The 19,612-nt window shown below is 39.5% G+C and overlaps 1 protein-coding gene across 2 annotated transcripts in view; it reads left to right on the forward strand.

Moving 5' to 3' along the window:
• PRELID2 (PRELI domain containing 2) overlaps positions 1–19,612 on the forward strand; it is an 85,604-nt gene that overhangs the window by 51,255 nt on the left and 14,737 nt on the right. For both annotated transcript variants that reach the window (XM_004280405.3, XM_049708059.1), the window contains exon 5: positions 1,330–1,435. In XM_004280405.3, the coding sequence (XP_004280453.1) occupies positions 1,330–1,435 (106 nt within the window). The remainder of the gene's footprint in view (positions 1–1,329; positions 1,436–19,612) is intronic.

The following is a 19,612-nucleotide window of genomic DNA, read 5'->3' on the forward strand; positions in this document are numbered from 1 at the left end:
CTGGCTTCTCATTGCGGTGGCTTCTCTTGTTATGGAGCATGGGCTCTAGGCGCATGGGCTTCTGTAGTTGTGGCACACGGGCTTCAGTAGTTGTGGCTCGCGGGCTCTAGAGCGCAGGCTCAGTAGTTGTGGCACACAGGCTTAGTTGCTCCATGGCATGTGGGATCTTCCCGGACCAGGGCTCAAACCCGTGTCCCCTTCACTGGCAGGCAGATTCTTAACCACTGTGCCACCAGGGAAGTCCCAATATTGGTAGAACTTTAAATAGGTTAGTGGCACATATAATCTGTCTCACCTCCTTTTCTAATCAAAGATTAAAGAAGTCATTCCAGGCTTCCTTCCTGTCTCTGTCTATCTCTCTTTAGTAATGGTGGCTAACATATAAGAAGTTCCTTACTTTGTGTCAGGAACTGTTCATGTTCCTGTTGTATGTATTAATTCATTTACTTCTGACACTAGTTGTAAAAGGAAGATACTATAATTATTCCCAATTTTCATGGGAAGAAACTGAGTTAAGAGAATCTAAGTAATTTACCTGAGGTCATACAGCTGATTATTGTCTCATACTCAATTTTAACAAGACATTTTGTAGCATGGAATGAGAAATATATATATATAAATATATATATATATATATATATTTACTTAGAATAAGTTAAATTTATTTATTTTGGGTCAGGTAGAGATTCTTAAAGTTTGTTGACTGTCCTGACTATTACAGTTTGATCATTGAATTATTTGTTAGGTATAAATAAAAATTCTGTGTTCTGCAGTTTTTATAATCAGCATAATGTACCCATGTGTTTTCTCTTCGTTCCAGCTTTATTGAGATGTAAGTGACATGTAATATTGTGTGAGTTTAAGATGTACAGTGTAATGATTTGATATATGTATATATTGTAAAATAATTATTACAATAAGGTTATTTAACACATCCGTTACCTCACATAGTTACAGTTTGTGTGTGTGGTGAGAACTTTTAAAATCTACTTTCTTAGCAACTTGAAATGAATAGCCTTTAATTTGAATATAATACGTTGCTTATATTATATAAACTGGAAGTCTCCTTTTGATAAAATCTTTGTTGTAATAGGCAATTAATGAATTATTATGGATATTATTTTGTGTTGATTATAAGTGGTAATAATGCTGTTGGAAATCCCTATAATTTAAATATTCAAATATAGAATGACACCAGAGGTGACACCAATGACACCAAACGTGTGTGTGTGTGTGTGTATGTATTTTTTTTTTTCTTTTTAATTTTTATTGGAGTATAGTTGCTTTACAATGTTGTGTTACAAAGATGTATATTTTTGTTTTTTGCAGGACAGAGTTCATTCAAAAAGGCAGGATTTCAATCACAGGGGCTGGTTTTCTCAACTGCATTTTGGAAACTTTTGCCAGCACATTTTTAAGACAGGGTGCCCAGAAGGTAAGCTTCTTTTCACTTTGAACCAACATTAATTTTAAGAAAGCATGGAGATTCCCACTGGGTTCTTGAACAAGCCTCATGAACAGACAAAACAAGAAAAATATACAATTAATAAATATATGCAAAGATAATTACCCTCACTAATTATTACATAAATCCAAATCAAAGTAAAACTGAAGAGCCATTTGTGGCTCATTAAGTTAAAAACATGCCGATGAAGACTATGTGACAATATGGGAATACGTATAGTCTAATAAAGAGAAATAATCAGAATGAATAATTATATTTACTGTATATACAATGTGATGACAGCTATTTAGTAAAAAAGATACTAATAGCTAATATTTACGGAGTGCTTACCATGTGCTACTCACTAAAAAGAATATTTAATCATCAATTCATTTAATGCTCGCAAACCTTGGAAATAGCTGTTATTGTTGTCCTGATATTCTGGACAAAGAAGACACAGAGCTCTGGAGCTGCTGATTGTCTTTTATTGTGGTTTTCAAGCTCTATACTTGTGGGCGCTTAGGCTTCCGTGAATGTTATTCAGAGGCCACCTTGAAGTTCTAAGGTCCTGTGTTAACCCTGTGTTTTAAGTAGTGCTATTCTTTTTTTCATCTGTTTTATATAGTATTACATAAGAGACTCATATATCCTGTTTTCTTGCCTAGGAAAGTCCATTTCTTACGCACCTTTATATGCCTATTGTAGGTGTTCCAAAATATTTTAAAATTATTTTATTAGTATTTGTTTTATTATATTTTAAAATTATTTGTCATTATTATTGTTATTAATTATGTTGGTGAACATATCACTTATTTCCAGGGTTTACTCAGGTATGATGCATGTTACCTAGTTTTGTTTTGTGGGATAGGCTTAATGGCTGGTCTAAAGAACTATTCGTTATGACCTTAGAGATTTTATGGGTGATAGGCCTTGGTTCTTGTTTTACAGATCTAGGTTCAAGAATGAACCTCGACCACAGTGTGTTAATCTGGGAGGCTGAGGGTGATGAATGAATATTTGGTGCTGTACTGTACTCCATAGACATACTGTCTAGATCGATGATGTGTTCCTGACCCTGGTGAGCACATCGCCAGGCTGGCCCTGCCTGTGTAAGCCTGGGCTTGAAGTGGATAGTTGAGCTTCTGCAAGGTCTGATGTGACTGTCACCTACTCCGACATTATTGCGGGTTTACCCTGCTATCTTGCAAAATATGCATTTGTAAACAGCCCCATCTTCTGCAAAATTGCACTCTAAAAATAATAGTGCTGAGGAGAAGATAACTTTGGTTCTATGTCCCTGACTGAGTTGACTTCTTGGACATTGTTTGTTTGTTTATTTATTTATTTATGGGTGCACCGTGTGGCTTGCAGGATCCTAGTACCCCAACCAGGGATTGAACTGTAATCTTTGCAGTGGACGTCAGAGTCCTAACCACTGGACCACCAGGGAATTCCCAGGGACATTGTTTAGATTAAAAGTGGCAAAGTTTTTCTGTAAAGAGCCAGATAGTAAATTTGTTAGACTTTGTGGGCCAATAGACAAAATCAAGATACTGTGTAGGTGCTTTGTAACAAGAGAGAACCAAATGTGCACACATTTTTTATTGACAAAATTAAAATTATAATAATAGTAATTGAGTATAGTTTTTACAATAAAAGTCTACTAAGCATATAATTCTTAAAAGAATGGAATTCTTTTTTGGGGGGAGATAACATTTACCTGAGTTGGGGTTAAAAATTAGTATTCCCTACCATCAAATTGGTTGCAAATGTTCATTTGTAAAAACCATTGTTATCTTGTGGACCATACAAACACAGGTGGTGGCTGGATTTGGCCTGTGGGCTATAGTTTGGCAGCCCACAGATAAATAAATATTTAGATAAATAAATATTGTTTGTTTGATCCGAGTGGGTCTCTGTTTGACCTGCCCATCATTCTGAACCTTTTAGTGACTTTTAATCACACAGTGATCGTGTACATTCTGATTCTGTGAGATACATAAAGAGACACTATTATTCCCATTTTATTGATGAGAAATGTCTTGAAGAGGTAAGTGCACCCAGTCTGTAGGTGGCTGCTTGCCCAGAGTCCTTCCTCTTGCAGATATATTTTGAGTACCCGCTTTGTGGGAGGCACTGTGTTGAGTGTGGGCTAAATGGATTTACTCAAGGTCACAGGACTGGCAAAGGGTGGAGACTGGACTCACACCCCCATCTTTTATCACTTACTGTGCCACTCACTGTTCAAGATGTGTTCAGGTGAACGAAGCAGAATGCTAGCCAACTCAGCATCATGTTGTGCTTTAGATGAATTTGTGTTGTGGTCCTACTCCCTCTGTATTTATTAGGGCTCTTTGGTTGCAGATAACAGAAACTACCTTAGGCTAGCTTGATATAGAGCTACAAGGGTGGTGAGGCTGGCAGGCTTCAGAATGGTCTGCCCTGGAACTGAGAGCTGCCAGGAATCCAGGTGGTATTCCTCCTTTAGCACTTGTCCATACGAATATACATCGGCGTTATTCTCTTCTTATGCAGTCTGGCTTTCTCTGCTTCACAGGCTGTATAGTGCGACGTGGGCCTCCGCAGTCCAAGTGTACTGTTATGTAGATTTCTGGCCAACAGAGAGACTGCTTATTTCTTCCTTTCCAAATTCTCTGGAAGGAACTCTCAGTGGCCTTCCATAGGTCAAACATGGCCAGGAGGGGTGAAGCCAGGTCGTGTAAATATGGCTAATCCGATGTCACAACTACGTGGATCAGTGTTAGGGTGTTAGTTCCCAGGGAAAGGGGTGGTAGAATGGGTAAATACTCTTAAAGTTTTCTGGCATGGTCTTAACAGTAGTACTAGGCTCTTGATGACAGAGTGACAGTTTCATTCATCTTACACCCAGTCCCCCCAACCATAGTACCTAGGACAGTGCTCAGTACATAACGTGGACATGAGTAAAAAGGAAATAGAATGCACAGCAAGGTCCACAGCTGGTTTCTGGTGACTTATCTGGAAATCATCAAGTGACTAAATTTTTAAAGTGAGTAATCCAGTGATTCCTCTGAATTCCCACTTATTTATGCTCAGAAGGAAGAATATATTTTTCCTGCTAGCTTTTGCCTTTTGTGACTTTACTTTTTTTTTTTTTTTTAAGAGGCTTAGTTTAATTAGTTAGCTTTTCAATTTTAGGAGCCACTCATGCTTAAGTATCTTTTATCTTTTACCCAAGTGGTGATGTTTTCCGGTATCTGCCTGACTTCCTGATAAACCTTCACAGCTGAGCCTGATTAAGTGGTTTCTGTAGAAGTCATCATTAGAGTGTTTTAGGTGACTTTATTTTCAGTTTAGAACTTTATCCCTGAGGCTCTTTAGTGGGGATGTTACCAGATTGATCGTTGGACCATAGCTCAGCAGAAGCCCCCTGCCTCGGTGGTGGCGAAGGTTCTTTTTCCATTTGGATTCAGACAGCCAATAATGAAACGATGCTGTGTCTGAAACAGCACAAATTTTATTCAATGGCCAGAGACTGGAGAAGCAGGAAATTAGTTCGCAAATCAACTTCTGGGGGTGGGGAGTTGATCAAGGCGAGATTTTTAAAGGCAGGGTTAATGCTGGTGGTGGGTGCGTATGCATTGGTTTTCTGGGAAAAGGCAGGGTTCTTCCTGCAACTGGGTGCCACTTCTTTTTCTTCCTTCTGTGGTCCGGTACTTCCTGTCATGGCACTGGTAGGTGTGTCATTCAGCATGATATTGTTATCATGAGCATATAATGAGCCTCAGGGTCTGCTGGAGGTCAGGTCTTCCACCTTCTTGGATTTGACTCGTTCTAACCAATTCTGGTGGCCTCTTGTTTTTCTGTTCTGGCGGTTTCCTGTAAGACAATATAACACTTCCCTTCCTTCCAGGAAGAGGGCAGGTTAGAGCTTGAGGTTAATAGTCATGGTAACAGTGGTGAAGGTGGGATCTGTTTTTTTTCCCAGAAAAAGAAAAACTAGGTGCTCACTAAGTACATATATATCTATATATATCTCTGTGTGTATAAATTAAAACCTAGTCCTAGATGTGGACCCCCAAGGTGAGATTGAAACTGTGCAACCCAGACTGTGACTTGAACCCATGGTCATTTTTTTTTTTTGATATATGCATTCTACTTTAATGATTTTAATTGTGCCCTATGTGACCACGGGAGAGAAGGAGATTAATCTTGAGATGTTATGGAATGCCTTCTTATTTATTTATTTTTTTAACATCTTTATTGGAGTATAATTGCTTTACAATGGTGTGTTAGTTTCTGCTGTATAACAAAGTGAATCAGTTATACATATACATATATCCCCATATCTCCTCCCTCTTGCATCTCCCTCCCACCCTCCCTAGTCCACCTCTCTAGGTGGTCACAAAGCACCGAGCTGATCTCCCTGTGCTATGTGGCTGCTTCCCACTAGCTATCTGTTTTACATTTGGTAGTGTATATATGTCCATGCCACCCTCTTATTTCTTCCCAGCTTACCCTTCCCCCTCCCCATGTCCTCAAGTCCATTCTCTACGTCTGCGTCTTTATTCTTGTCCTGGCCCTAGGTTCGTCATACCTTTTTTTTTTTTTTTAGATTCCATATATATGTGTTAGCATACGGTATTTGTTTTTCTCTTTCTGACTTACTCTGTATGACAGACTCTAGGTCGATCCACCTCACTACAGATAACTCAATTTCGTTTCTTTTTATGGCTGAGTAATATTCCATTGTATATATGTGCCACATCTTTATCCATTTATCTGTCGATGGGCACTTAGGTTGCTTCCATGTCCTGGCTATTGTAAATAGAGCTGCAATGAACGTTGAACCCACGGTCTTTTAATTGAGATCGCACACCTGGCCTCAGGACTTAATGAAACTCAGGTTCTTGATTCTTGTCACAGAAAGAATTCAGTGAGAGACAAAGTGATAGGTAAGAAGTGGATTTATTTGAGAGAAACGCGCTTCACAGACAGTGTGGGCCGTCTCAGAAGGTGAGAGGAACCAGGGTACGGGGGTTGTCAGTGTTTATAGGGGTGGATAATTTCATAGGCTAATGAGTGGTAGGAGTATTTCAGCTGTTATGGGGAAGGAGTGGGGAACTGGACCATGGCCCACTTTTTGACCTTTTATGGTTGGCCTTGGAACTGTCATGGCACCTGTGGGTTTGTCATTTAACGTGCTGATGTGTTACAGTGAGCGTATCCTGAGGCTCAAGGTCTACTGGAAGTCGAATCTTCTGCCATCTTGGACCTAGTTAGTTCTCACCAGTTTTTGTCATGTCCTATGGCTGTCTTTCTTTTAAAGGTTGTGCCCTGCCCCCTTCCCTCCTGTTTCAGGATCACTTCTGATTTTGTTCCTCTGGGGGCTTGTTCAACTGCTTTTCTCTTTTCCCTTTACCACTTTGAGGTGACTTGCAATTCGGGGGCCTTTCTGACACAAAACGTTGCTACTATGAACAAAGGTGAATAAATATCTGTTTAAATCTCTGCTTTCAGTTCTTTGCTGGATTATATGGTAATTCTGTGTTTAATTTTTCAAGGAAATTTCCTAAAAGTTTCTTTTTGAGATAGCTGTCTATCTTTGTCCATGACAGCAATGGACAGTATCGTTACTGTGTATTTTTCTCATACTGTGGACAAGTAGTATGCTAGTTGTCAAATACGTATTTTGCCATATACATACAGATACCTATGCCTCCAGGTAAGCAAGCACTCAAAAAACTGACTAAGGAAACAGAGGAAGATCTGAAGGAAAATAGGGATTGGTGGAAATCTGGGAAACATGTAAGGCTTCATACACATTTCTGCAGCCTAGGGAAATGGCCAGCAACTGTGAAGCAGAGCTGGTTGTAACCCACGCCAGCCAAGTCTAACCTCAGGGATCCTCAGAACAGGAAACAGAGATCAGGATATTACCTGGGGCAGACATGGCTCTGCAGGTGCTCCCCAATTCTGGGAAGGCAACCCTCAGGCCAGTGTTGCTTAGTCTTTTTTCCATTATCACCCCCCAACTAAGGATCCTTTGTAGACTTTTTTCCTAATTGTCCCCCCACCCAATGTTAATACTGATATCCTATAGTATTATCCTATAATTATGATAAATATCCTAATTATCTGTTTATACACTGTATTATATCTTTGCTATATACATAAAAAGTGCAAGATATTTTTCACTTCCATGAACAAATTGTCATCTGGTTTCAGTATTGTCCCCACTGAGAAAGCGTGCTTTATACTGCATTGGGTGTAACTGTCTTTTGTAGTTTTTGTCTCCATCTCTCCAAATCAAAACAAAATAATCACCAGTTCATCCCCCACTCCCCTACCACCCCCCAAATTCCAAACAAAAATCAAAAGAACTATTTGGTGAACTCCCATGTGGTTCTTGTAAATCCCACATTTTACTTTTCTGGGAGAGGTGCAGGAGATAATATGGATGATAACAGTCTTGTCATGCAAGTGTTCTTTTTTTAGTCCAGTTGTCTGAGTACTTCGGGATGACTACAAATGCTGCGGAAATGCAGGGCCTTCATTATGTACTCACACAGAGATATATTTTTTCAAGTTTATGAAATACATTTTCAATGTGTGATAAAATAATTTGTTATTTCAGCCACTCTCCTGGCAAGGCCCCGTTATTGGTTCCATCATTATTCTTATTGTGTTGATTGGGAGGCTGAAGCAGAAAGAGATTGGATTCAACAGCATGTGAAATATTTGTCACTGAAACAATGTGGGCAAGTCAAACAACTTGTGCATCTTTTTAAAGAAGGTCTGGCCTAGACATGTTATGGCTAAAGAGATCTGAATATGCTGCTTCCTTAGAGTGTGTGCTTATTTGAGCCTTATGAAATCCATTTTAATAGTGGAAGATAATTCTTTGAGACAGAAGATACTGTTCTTGTATATATACTAGTATATATATATGTATGCTAGTGTACATATATGTATGTTGTGTGTGTGTATATATACTGGATACATGTATGTGGATATATGTATATATGCACACATACACACTATATGCTATATGTATATAGTATAGTATATTCAGGTACTATATATGTAGTCCAAATGGGCATTGGAAGAATCTGTTGCATCATTTTTTTAAGCTAACTGTATTAGTTATCTGTTGCTGTGTAACAGACTACCCCAACACTCCACAGCTTGCAGCAGCACACGTTCATTGTCTCTCAGTTTCTGTGGGTCAGGAGTCTGGCATGGCTTAGTTGGGTGCTCAGCCTTCTGGTTGCACAAGGATGTAATCAAGTTGTTGGCTGGGGCTGCGATCTCATCTGAAGGCTCAATGGAGAGGATTCAGTTCCAAACGCTCACGTGGTTGCTGGTAGGATTCTGCCGGCCTCCCTTGGTTCCTTGCCATGTGGGCCTTTCTATACAGCATCTCACAACATGGCAGCAAGCAAGAGGGAGGACAAGAGGGTGCAAGGAAGGCAAAAGTCATAGTTTTTTTATTTCCTAATCACAGCAGTGACATCCCTTTATTTTCTGTGTTCTGTTCATGAGGAGCAAGTCACCAGGTGTAGCCCACAGTCAAAGGAAGGGGTTACACAAGGGCATAAATACCAAGAGATCAGGAACACTAGGAGCAGTGTCGGAATTGCCTGTCCTACTGACCTAAGCAGATGGGTATATGCCAGGTTGTATGTACAGCTGTTAACGTCTTTTTGGTACCTATTGGGAATGGTGAGGGTCAGCTGCACCCTCATAACCTCACTACCAGCTTATGAAAAAGTTCTGCAACACACACAGATGCTTTGTTAATCATTTACAAGGACACCCAAAGTAGCTTCCTGTTCTGTAAGTTTGATTACATCTCCGTCCTTCTGGGTGTTTCATTCTCTGCAGGCAGAGCTGATGATATTCCAAAGGCAAGATTCAGCTATTTTACAGGTAGCATCAGGTAGCCAGAATCGTCTGTCCAGTGTCTGGCTACAGGACTATTTAGTCATAAACTGTGGGTGCCTTCCCTAAAGTTGGCAGGTGAAGGCGTTGCTAACTAGTCTTAAATCCTCACTGCAAGGATGAGTGTCACTCTAGAATTTTGAGCTAATCCCCATATCTTAAGTTCTACTAATTGAGGTAATGAGAGTCCATTTCTAATATCCATTATGCTAGTTAGCAAGCCAGTGAAAATTCACTATTTTAACATTACTTATGCTAATCATCAAAGCCTCTGGTGGTTGCTGATAAAGATAACTGAGGTTTCTGTAGAGTGAAGATTGCTGATTAGAATGCTCATAGCCAACGCCTGGAGTGTGAAGCCTACATTAGGGCAACTTACTACCTGGTGTGTAACTTGAGCTAACACATGCACCATAACATTATGCTGCACATGCTGACATACTTTGAAGCAAATTATAGACATCCTATTAATCGTTTTCCACATGCCAACTCCTGAACTAAAAGCCTAGTATGTTCTGCCTTTAGAAAGATTATTCGGTGTGAAACGAGGTTTTGCCTGTGTGCTTAACAAATGTGAAGCTTTAGAGAAGTGCCCCTTGGTACATGATCTGGTTTTCTTATTTCCCAGATGTCACGTCTCACATCTTGGACCCTCAAATTTCTCACCTCTAAAATGGAGTGATAATAATCTTTCACAGGGTTATTTTAAGGGTTAAGTGAGGGCATATATATGAAATATGCCTGGCACATAGAAAAACTTAAATAATCACTAGTATTAAGAGAAATTCTCTAATAAGAAATATATATATATATATATATATTTTTTTTTTTTTTTTTGCTGTTCGCGGGCTTCTCACCGCTGTGGCCTCTCCCGTTGCAGAGCACAGGCTCCAGACACGCAGTCTCAGCGGCCATGGCTCACGGGCCCAGCCGCTCCACGGCATGTGGGACCCTCCCGGACGGGGTCACAAACCCGCATCCCCTGCATCGGCAGGCGGACCCTCAACCACTGCGCCACCAGGGAAGCCCCAGAAGTATATTTTTTAAGTAAATAGGCTTTTAAATATTTATCCAAACAAAAATTTTACATAGCAGCAGTATGGGTAAGGTTTCGTTTCTTTAAAAATTATTTTTCTAATCATTTTTTAGGTGCATAATTTTATTACTTGTATCTACATTTAACATTTTGATATAGATCCTTCCATATGTCCTTGTGTATGTTTGCATATGTATGTATATGTATTTTTTTTTGAATAACAAAATTGGAATTGTTCTGTTTATTTAGCCCGACCTTGTCATTTATGGACATACTGTGAACATTTTTCTGTGACATTACACATTCCTTGAAAACATGATTTTTGATGCTTTCACAATATTCCACTGGCATGATAGCTCTTATTGTTGTTTTCTATTTTTTTCACTATTATAGATAATATTATAGTAAATCCATGAATGTAAATATTTGTGTATATTTCTGATCACTTCCTAGGCTAACAAGTGTGCACATTTTAAAGACCTTTGATGTGTAACGCCAATTTGCTTCCAGAAGAATTCTGCCCATTTGTAGCTTCCACCACCAGCTGGCTCTGGGTATTATCAGCTTTCTTGCTGTATGACTTGAATGAATCACAGCCTCTTAGGAACTTGCATTTGTCACTAGGAAAGCAGGGCTAATTAGTCCATCCTCATGGGATTGTTGTGAAGAAGAAATGAAGTTGTTAGCTCCAGTCTTCTGATTCTTACTCCAAAGACAGTGAAAGTTAATGCTTCTGTCGTTAACTAGTTGTGTGACCTCAGTCCTCCTCCAAGGTTTTAATTGTGTTACCTTGGGCTAGTTGCCCTGAACTGCTCAATTCCTTATCTATGAATTGACTATATAGTGTCCACATAGGCATCACAGTCACAACCCTAAAAAGAGTGGACATTTCAAAACCCAGTAATAATTCCAAGGTAGAGGAAAAGAGCAAATAAAACTGTTATTCAAAAGAATAAACTCACAAAGATGACATAAGAACACTAGTGTAGGGGCTTCCCTGGTGGCGCAGTGGTTGAGAGTCCGCCTGCCGATGCAGGGGACACGGCTTCGTGCCCCGGTCCGGGAGGATCCCACATGCCGCGGAGCGGCTGGGCCCGTGAGCCATGGCTGCTGAGCCTGTGCGTCCGGAGCCTGTGCTCCGCAACGGGAGAGGCCACAACAGTGAGAGGCCCGCGTACCGCAAAGAAAAAAAAAAAAGAACACTAGTGTAATGTTCTGCTGACTATATATTAGAGACTTCTATTTCCTGCTTGATTATGTGAATTCTTTCAAGATTCTTTTCATTACTTGAATCACTTGAAGAACTGATGAAATATGTTCTGTCCCTCTTATTTCCCAGCTTTCAATTTAAATCTGTTGATAATACTTTTTAATCCCACTCTTGAGTGCTCAAATAGATTGATTTACTTGATGTTTATTCATTAGATGCCATGAGAATATTACCAGGATTCTGATTTTTAACAACTTGTTTCTAGATCAGTTAAGTGATAGTAGCTGCTCTCTTTTTGCATATCCATCACTCCCCATCAACTCATCTCAGCCTGCTCTTATCTCTAGAGTTTTTAGTCCCGAGAAATACAACCTTTGCAGTGAAAACATCATAGTGAAAATGAGTATTCTGCAACTGATAACAGTTTTTGTTCCTTCCACGAAGTTTAAATCCATGCCTTTACCTTGACTGTGAGACTCAGGAATCCAAAACCACTCAATGGCTCATTTGAATTCAGCATGGTTGTGATAGAATACTCAGCGGTAAAGCTTCTGGGAATCCCTTAAGTCAGCCAGCTGAAATTCTGGGGTATTATCTTCTATGAAACTAGATGAAACCTGGGAAGTTAAGCTCTTTCCCGAAATGATAGAAAGTGGTTTCCTGAGCTTGAGATGAGTCTCTGTCATTATTTGCATAGTGATCAGAAGCCACGTCCCTGCACAGTGGACTGTGCAGCACAGGGGCCAGGAATCAGGAAATCTGAGCTCTGGCCCTGCCTTGGCTGCACTCTCCAGGCCAAGGTGCTTGGACTAGTTATTCTCAACTTCGCTATCATTTTTTGTAAAATCAGGGATTGCACTAGGAGGTCATTTTCAATTCTGACACTGTGTGATTTTTTTTTCTTTTTTCCGAAACCACCCTGCTTTCCCCCAATGGGTAAATACCAAGATTTTTAACTGTGATTAAAAATCTTCCAACAAACAAAAGCCCAGAACCAGGTGGCTTCACAGGCGAATTCTATCAAACATGTAGAGAAGAGCTAACACCCATCCTTCTCAGATTCTTCCAAAATATAGCAGAGGGAGGAACACTCCCAACTCATTCTATGAGGCCACCATCACCCTGACACTAAAACCAGACAAAGATGTCACAAACAAAGAAAACTACAGGCCAATATCACTGATGAATATAGGTGCAGATCCTCAACAGAATACTAGCAAACAGAATCCAACAGCGCATTAAAAGGATCATACACCAGGATGAAGTGGAGTTTATCCCAGGAATGCAAGGATTCTTCAATATACGCAAATCAATTAATGTGATACACCATATTAACAAACTGAAGGATAGAACCCATATGATAATCTCAGTAGGTGCAGAAAAAGCTTTAGACAAAATTCAACACTGATTTATGATAAAAACTCTCCAGAAAGTAGGCATAGAGGGAACTTACCTCAACATAATAAAGGCCATATATGACGAAGCCACAGCCAACATCATTCTCAATGGTGAAAAACTGAAACCATTTCCACTAAGATCAGGAACAAGACAAGGATGCCCGCTCTCACCGCTGTTATTCAACACAGTTTTGGAAGTTTTAGTGACAGCAATCAGAGAAGAAAAAGAAATAAAAGGAATCCAAATCGGAAAAGAAGCAAAACTGTCACTATTTGCAGATGACAGGATACTATACATAGAGAATCCTAAAGATGCTACCAGAAAACTAGTAGAGCTAATCAATGAATTTGGTAAAGTTGCAAGATACAAAATTAATGCACAGAAATCTCTTGCATTCCTATATACTAATAATGGCAAATCTGAAAGAGAAATTAAGGAAACACTCCCATTTACCACTGCAACAAAAAGAATAAAATATCTAGGAATAAACCTACCTAAGGAGACAAAAGACCTGTATTCAGAAAACTATAAGACACTGATGAAAGAAATTAAAGATGATACAAACAGATGGAGAGATACACCATGTTCTTGGATTGGAAGAATCAACATTGTGAAAGTGACTGTATTATCCAAAGCAATCTACAGATTCAGTGCAATCCCTATCAAATTACCAATGGCATTTTTCACAGAACTAGAACAAAACATTTCACAATTTGTATGGAAACACAAAAGACCCCGAATAGCCAAAGCAATCTTGAGAAATAAAAATGGAGCTGGAGGAATCAGGCTCCTGGACTTCAAAGCTACAGTAATCAAGACAGCATGGTACTGGCACACAAACAGAAATATAGATCAATGGAACAAGATAGAAAGCCCAGAGATAAACGCACACACATATGGGCACCTTATTTTTGATAAAGGAGGCAAGAGTATACAATGGAGAAAAGACAGTGTCTTTAATAAATGGTGCTGGGAAAACTGGACAGCTACATGTAAAAGAATGAAAGTAGAACGCTCCCTAACACCATACACAAACTCAAAATGGATTAAAGACCAAAATATAAGGCCAGACACTATAAAACTCTTAGAGGAAAATGTAGGCAGAACACTCTAGGACATAAATCACAGCAAGATCCTTTTTGACCCACCTCCTAGAGAAAAGGAAATAAAAATAAACAAATGAGACCTAATGAAACTTAAAAGCTTTTGTACAGCAAAGGAAACCATAACTAAGACAAAAAGACAACCCTCAGAAGAGGAGAAAATATTTGCAAATGAAACAACAGACAAAGGATTAATCTCCAAAATATACAAACAGCTCATGGAGCTCAATATCAAAAAAACAAACAATCCAGTTAAAAAATGGGCAGAAGACCTAAATGGACATTTCACCGAGGAAGACATACAGATGGCCAAGAGGCACATGAAAAGATGCTCAACATCACTAATTATTAGAGAAATGCAAATCAAAACTACAATGAGGTATCACCTAACACGGATCAGAATGCCGTTACCAAAATAGCTAGAAACAATAAATGCTGGAATGGGTGTGATGTAAAGGGAACCCTCCTATACTGTTGGTGGGAATGTAAATTGATACAACCACTGTGGAAAACAGTATGGAGGTTCCTTAAAAAACTAAAAGTAGAACTACCATATGACCCAGCAATCCCACTACTGGGCATATACCCTGGGAAAACCATAATTCAAAAAGAGACATGTACCAAAATGTTCATTGTAGCTCTATTTACGATAGCCAGGACATGGAACCAACCCAAATGTCCATCGACAGATGAATGGATAAAGAAGATGTGGCACATGTATACAATGGAATATTACTCAGCCATAAGAAGAAACGAAATTGAGTTGTTTGTAGTGAGGTGGATGGACCTAGAGTCTGTCATACAGAGTGAAGAAAGTCAGAAAGAGAAAAACAAATACCATATGCTAATGCAAGTATATGGAACCAAAAAAAAAAAAAAGGTACTGATGAACCTAGTTGCAGGGCAGGAATAAAGAGGTAGACATAGAGAATGGACTTGATGACATGGGGTGGGACGGTGAAGCTGGGGCGAAGTGAGAGTAGCATCGACGTACATGCACTACCGGATGTAAAATAGTTGGCTGGTGGGAAGCAGCCGCATAGCACAGGGAGATCTGCTCTGTGCTTTGCGATGACCTAGAGGGGTGGGATAGGGAGGGTGGGAGGGAGGCTCAAGAGGGAGGGGATGTGGGGACATGTGTATGTATATGGCTGATTCACTTTGTTATACAGCAGAAACTAACACAGCATTGTAAAGCAATTATACTCTGAAAAAGATGTTAAAAAATATTTTTAAATTTGACTGACAAAGTCTTGAAGTCTGCATAAAAATTCAGGAGTTGAAGCTAAGTATGGATCCAAGACCATCAGAGATAATTCACGTAACAAGTAGATGGTCAAGGGTTGAGGTGTTGGTAACAAAATATTTAAAAATAAGACACACACTTTTACATTTTTTTTTTTGCCATGCCACGCAACTTGTGGAATCTTATTTCCCCAACCAGGTATTGAACCTGGGCCCTTGGCAGTGAAAGCCCAAAGTCCTAACCACTGAACTGCCAGGGAATTCCCAGACACGTGCTTTTAAAAAATACTAATTAGCAAGAGAGGGTAGTAAGCACGTGGTACTGATGTTCCAATTTCATTTTAAAATCCTATGCACGTGAGCTGAATACACCGCATATTACAAAGATTTGTAAATCTCTTAAATGTCTTTGAGTATTGGTGCCTGGTAATAGATATGTTGGCTTGTTTTCAGTCCGTGTCTTCTATAAATGCAGACTCTTCTAGAAAATTTGGAGAAAGCCAGTTACAGTAATAATAGTTGTAGCTATAATCTATTGAGTGCTTACCAGGAGCCAGGCCCTGATGAGGAAGTGGAGGCACACGGAGGTTAAATTACCTGCACGGTGTCATCAGCCAGTGTACAGAGCTTAGTACGCATACGACTTTGAAGTAGACACTCGAAGTGTACAGTATTGTACTTGCTTTGCTGTTGCACTTTTATGCTCACGGCCGACTGGAATCTTTGGAAATTTGGGAGCCATGTTCTCCTGACTGTTCTGGATGGAATTTCCAACCAGTCTGTTACTTTTCTGGGCCCGTTCTTGTACTTTGTTGTGCTAAATTCAGAGACAATGAGAAAATAGGAATTCGTGGCCACCATAAATCTTCACGTACCTCATGTAAACCTAAGGCGGACACAGAATTGAAAACTGAAACAGCTCTGGCTGGGCTGCATTGAAATAGCAGAAAGATAGGGGCTGCATCCACAGCTTGTGTGGACTAAGAGTGTTTTAGTCACAGATCTTTGGTGGATCAAATCTGTTGTAGGATCGGGCTTGGATTCAGCTAGGCTCTTGGCGCAAAATTAAGGCTGTTAGTTTGACCAACAAGGTCAGGGATTAATACAGAATTCTGGGCAGAGCAACTTGAATTGCAAAGCTAATTTAATTTCTTGAAGGTACATCTAATAGTTAAACTTCAGTTGTGTGCTTAAACCCTGGAGCATGCTAATTAAATGCCCCTTGAGCTCTCCGAGGTGTCCAGCTGTTCCTCTTGGTCATTCTCACCCCTTCTGTCAGTGGTCACTTCTTATTCTGTATCCCCAGTCTATGGTAGAACTTCATCTCTTGCTGAAGGACCCCTTGGTGTGCCCACACTGTGTGGGACTAGGGGCACCAGGTAGAGCCCCAAGCAGATGGTGGGGAGGACGCTGGGGTGTCTGCCTGTTAAGGAGAAAAGAAGCCTTGTATTTCATGAACCCAGGTTTGTTGGAGTGATATTTCTTGTCACTTTCAATATCCTCAGAATTCCATTTACTGCCTGGGATTTGACCCCTTATTCTTTGTCTAGCTTGCTTTCTTAGATTCTGGCTAAACTATTTTTTTCTGAATTTCCTTGGTAAAGGAAAATGGTGGGTTTTTGAGAGTTGAGTTGTTGATACCCAGTTTAAGAAGAATTTAAAGGCTATAATTAAAAATTTTCTTGATCACTGGCCTTTGGTGAGGATGTAGCTTTTGTTACTTTTAAAGACATTGATGTTTGTTAAAGTCCACTAGTTTTTCTACTCTTTGCACTTCTTGATACGTTTGAAATATTTCGTAATTTAAACAATTGCTGCACTCCCCCCAAAAAAGACTTGTTCCGTTTTTAAGCAGAATTAAAAAAAAAAACATTTTATATAAAATGTTTTTGAGTAGGTATTACCTGCACGTAAATGTTTTAAATTATATTTGCAGCAGAGCCATTTATGTTCTTTTGCTCTCGCGCTCTCTGAAAGCAGCGTACCCTGTACTGACCTGCTGTGTGACCTTGGGCAAGCCGTTTAATTTTCTGAGTCTCACTGTTGTCATCTGTAAAATGAGGATAATACAGGAACCCATTTCAGAGAGTACTTGTGAGGAGTGAATGAGTTACATACATAAAATGCTTAGGAGCCGACTTGGCATACAGTAAATGATCAGTTGTTACTGTTTTTTAAAATATTTATTTGGCTGTGCCGGGTCTTAGTTGCGGCATGCGGGATCTAGTTCCCTGCCTGGGGATCCAACCCAGGCCCCCTGCATTGGGAGAGAGGAGTCTTACCCACTGGACCACCAGGGAAGTCCCAGTTGTTACTATTATTCAAAAAGAAAAATGCAAGGAAATTATAGGCAAAAACTTAATTTTTTCATTATGACATGATAGACAAATGTTTAGCGGTTATAATGAGGCTGTTTTGGAGTCAACCCAACCTGATTTTAAATCTCCGTCCCCTCTCTGATAGGGTATATATGAACTTAAGATAAAAAGAGAATTATCTGGGCACCCATTGGATTTGTTTATTGTCTAGGCATCAGTTGAATTTACTTACTCTGTTAGAGACAATTCATTGATTAAATGTACAAGCATGCTGCTAACCATTTTCTCTCTCAGAATAGGGAAGAAACAAGGGGAAATTATGACTGAGCTTAAATCTGATGAATAGTGAAAAAAATGGCTAATAAAGGGAATTGATAGGAACCTTGTTGTTTTTTTTGTTTGGTAGTATAAGAGTTGGTACAAGACTTGGCACTAGGACCCTTTGGTGCCAGGCGCCGAGCCAGTGCTGCTTCAATGTAAGGAAGATTGTCTTACAATTAGGCCTGAGACAGAGGGAATAAGGAGTATAAAGCATCCCATCCATGGAAGTTTCTAAGCAAGATCACAATTGTCAGAAATGTCATGGGTGGATGTGGCACTGCATGGGAGGCTGGCTTTGATGTTTAAAAAAATTACTGATAATTATACCCAACAGATACACATGAACAAGCCATATTTTGCATGAAGTCTAAGTCAGAAAAACTGAAATTATATACAAGTCACATTTAAAAAAACTAAAAATGGAAATAGACTTATTGAGTCACACTGGAGGGTGGGAGACCAGTGACTAAATGCCTTTTAGCCAACAAAAGGTTCGTGTCAGATCAGAGTTTATATGCAAATTGGCAATAGGGAAATGGCTTTGTCATCTTCCATTGTGATATTTGATCCCAGGACAACTCTTTAAACTGGATGGGCCACTTTCATTTCTTTGCTGAGAGTTTCCTATCTGGACTAGATAATATAATGTGCTTTCCAATTTTTAGATTTTATTATTTTGGAATATATTCTTTTCCTTTACAAACTGTGAGATTAAATGTTCTCCTTAAGGAGAGAGGAAGCTTTATAATGTGAAGCAAAGACATCTAAATTACTGTATCAGTTTAATGTTCTGCAGTTACACCTAAAGATTTTGAGTTACTTATCAAAATAAAAGTGAATCTTACTCAATAGTTTATTAGCCCCTGTGGGAAAATTATATTGAAGTCATACAGTCTGTTAGGATATTCCTACTTGAAAAGCATTATATTTAAAATAATTTGTAGATGCGATTAAATATTGATTTGTATATTAAGAATCATGCCATTTAGTTTGGGCGTAGGGCTGAAATACCTGCTTTATGTATCAGGCTTTTTGAACATAATCAATAGGGAAGGGAAGGAAAGCCCTTGCTGTGTACCCAGCATCATACTAGGTATCTTCGCACATGCAATCTCATTAAAACCCTACAGCCCCCAGTGTTGTAAGATCCTGGATCCTGGATTCTTAATCCAGATTGCCTTGGGTCAAATCAAGGCTCTACCTCTTGGTTATTATGTCATTTTGGTCCAGATGCTTAATTTCTCTGAGCCTTGGGTCTCATCCAAAAGAAGAAAATACTCTCTAAGGCAGATAGGAGGGTAAAATAAGCCAGTGCAGATGAAGTACTCAGCACAGCTCCTGGCACACAGTATGTGCCAGTACATTTGAACTCCTGTTGTTTGGTGTTATCCTAGTTTTATAGATGAGAAATCCTAAATATAAAAGAATTGGACAGCATCAGATGAAAAGATACTTTATTGTGGCAAAGAATCTTTTCCTGGAGAAGCAATGAACAGTGTTTCTCTTACCTTTTTTTTTTTTTTTTTTTGCGGTACGTGGGCCTCTTACTGTTGTGGCCTCTCCTGTTGCGGTGCACAGGCTCCGGACGCGCAGGCCCAGCGGCCATGGCTCACG

Source organism: Orcinus orca, chromosome 3, assembly GCF_937001465.1.
Source record: "Orcinus orca chromosome 3, mOrcOrc1.1, whole genome shotgun sequence".
NCBI classification, from domain to species: Eukaryota; Metazoa; Chordata; class Mammalia; order Artiodactyla; family Delphinidae; genus Orcinus; species Orcinus orca.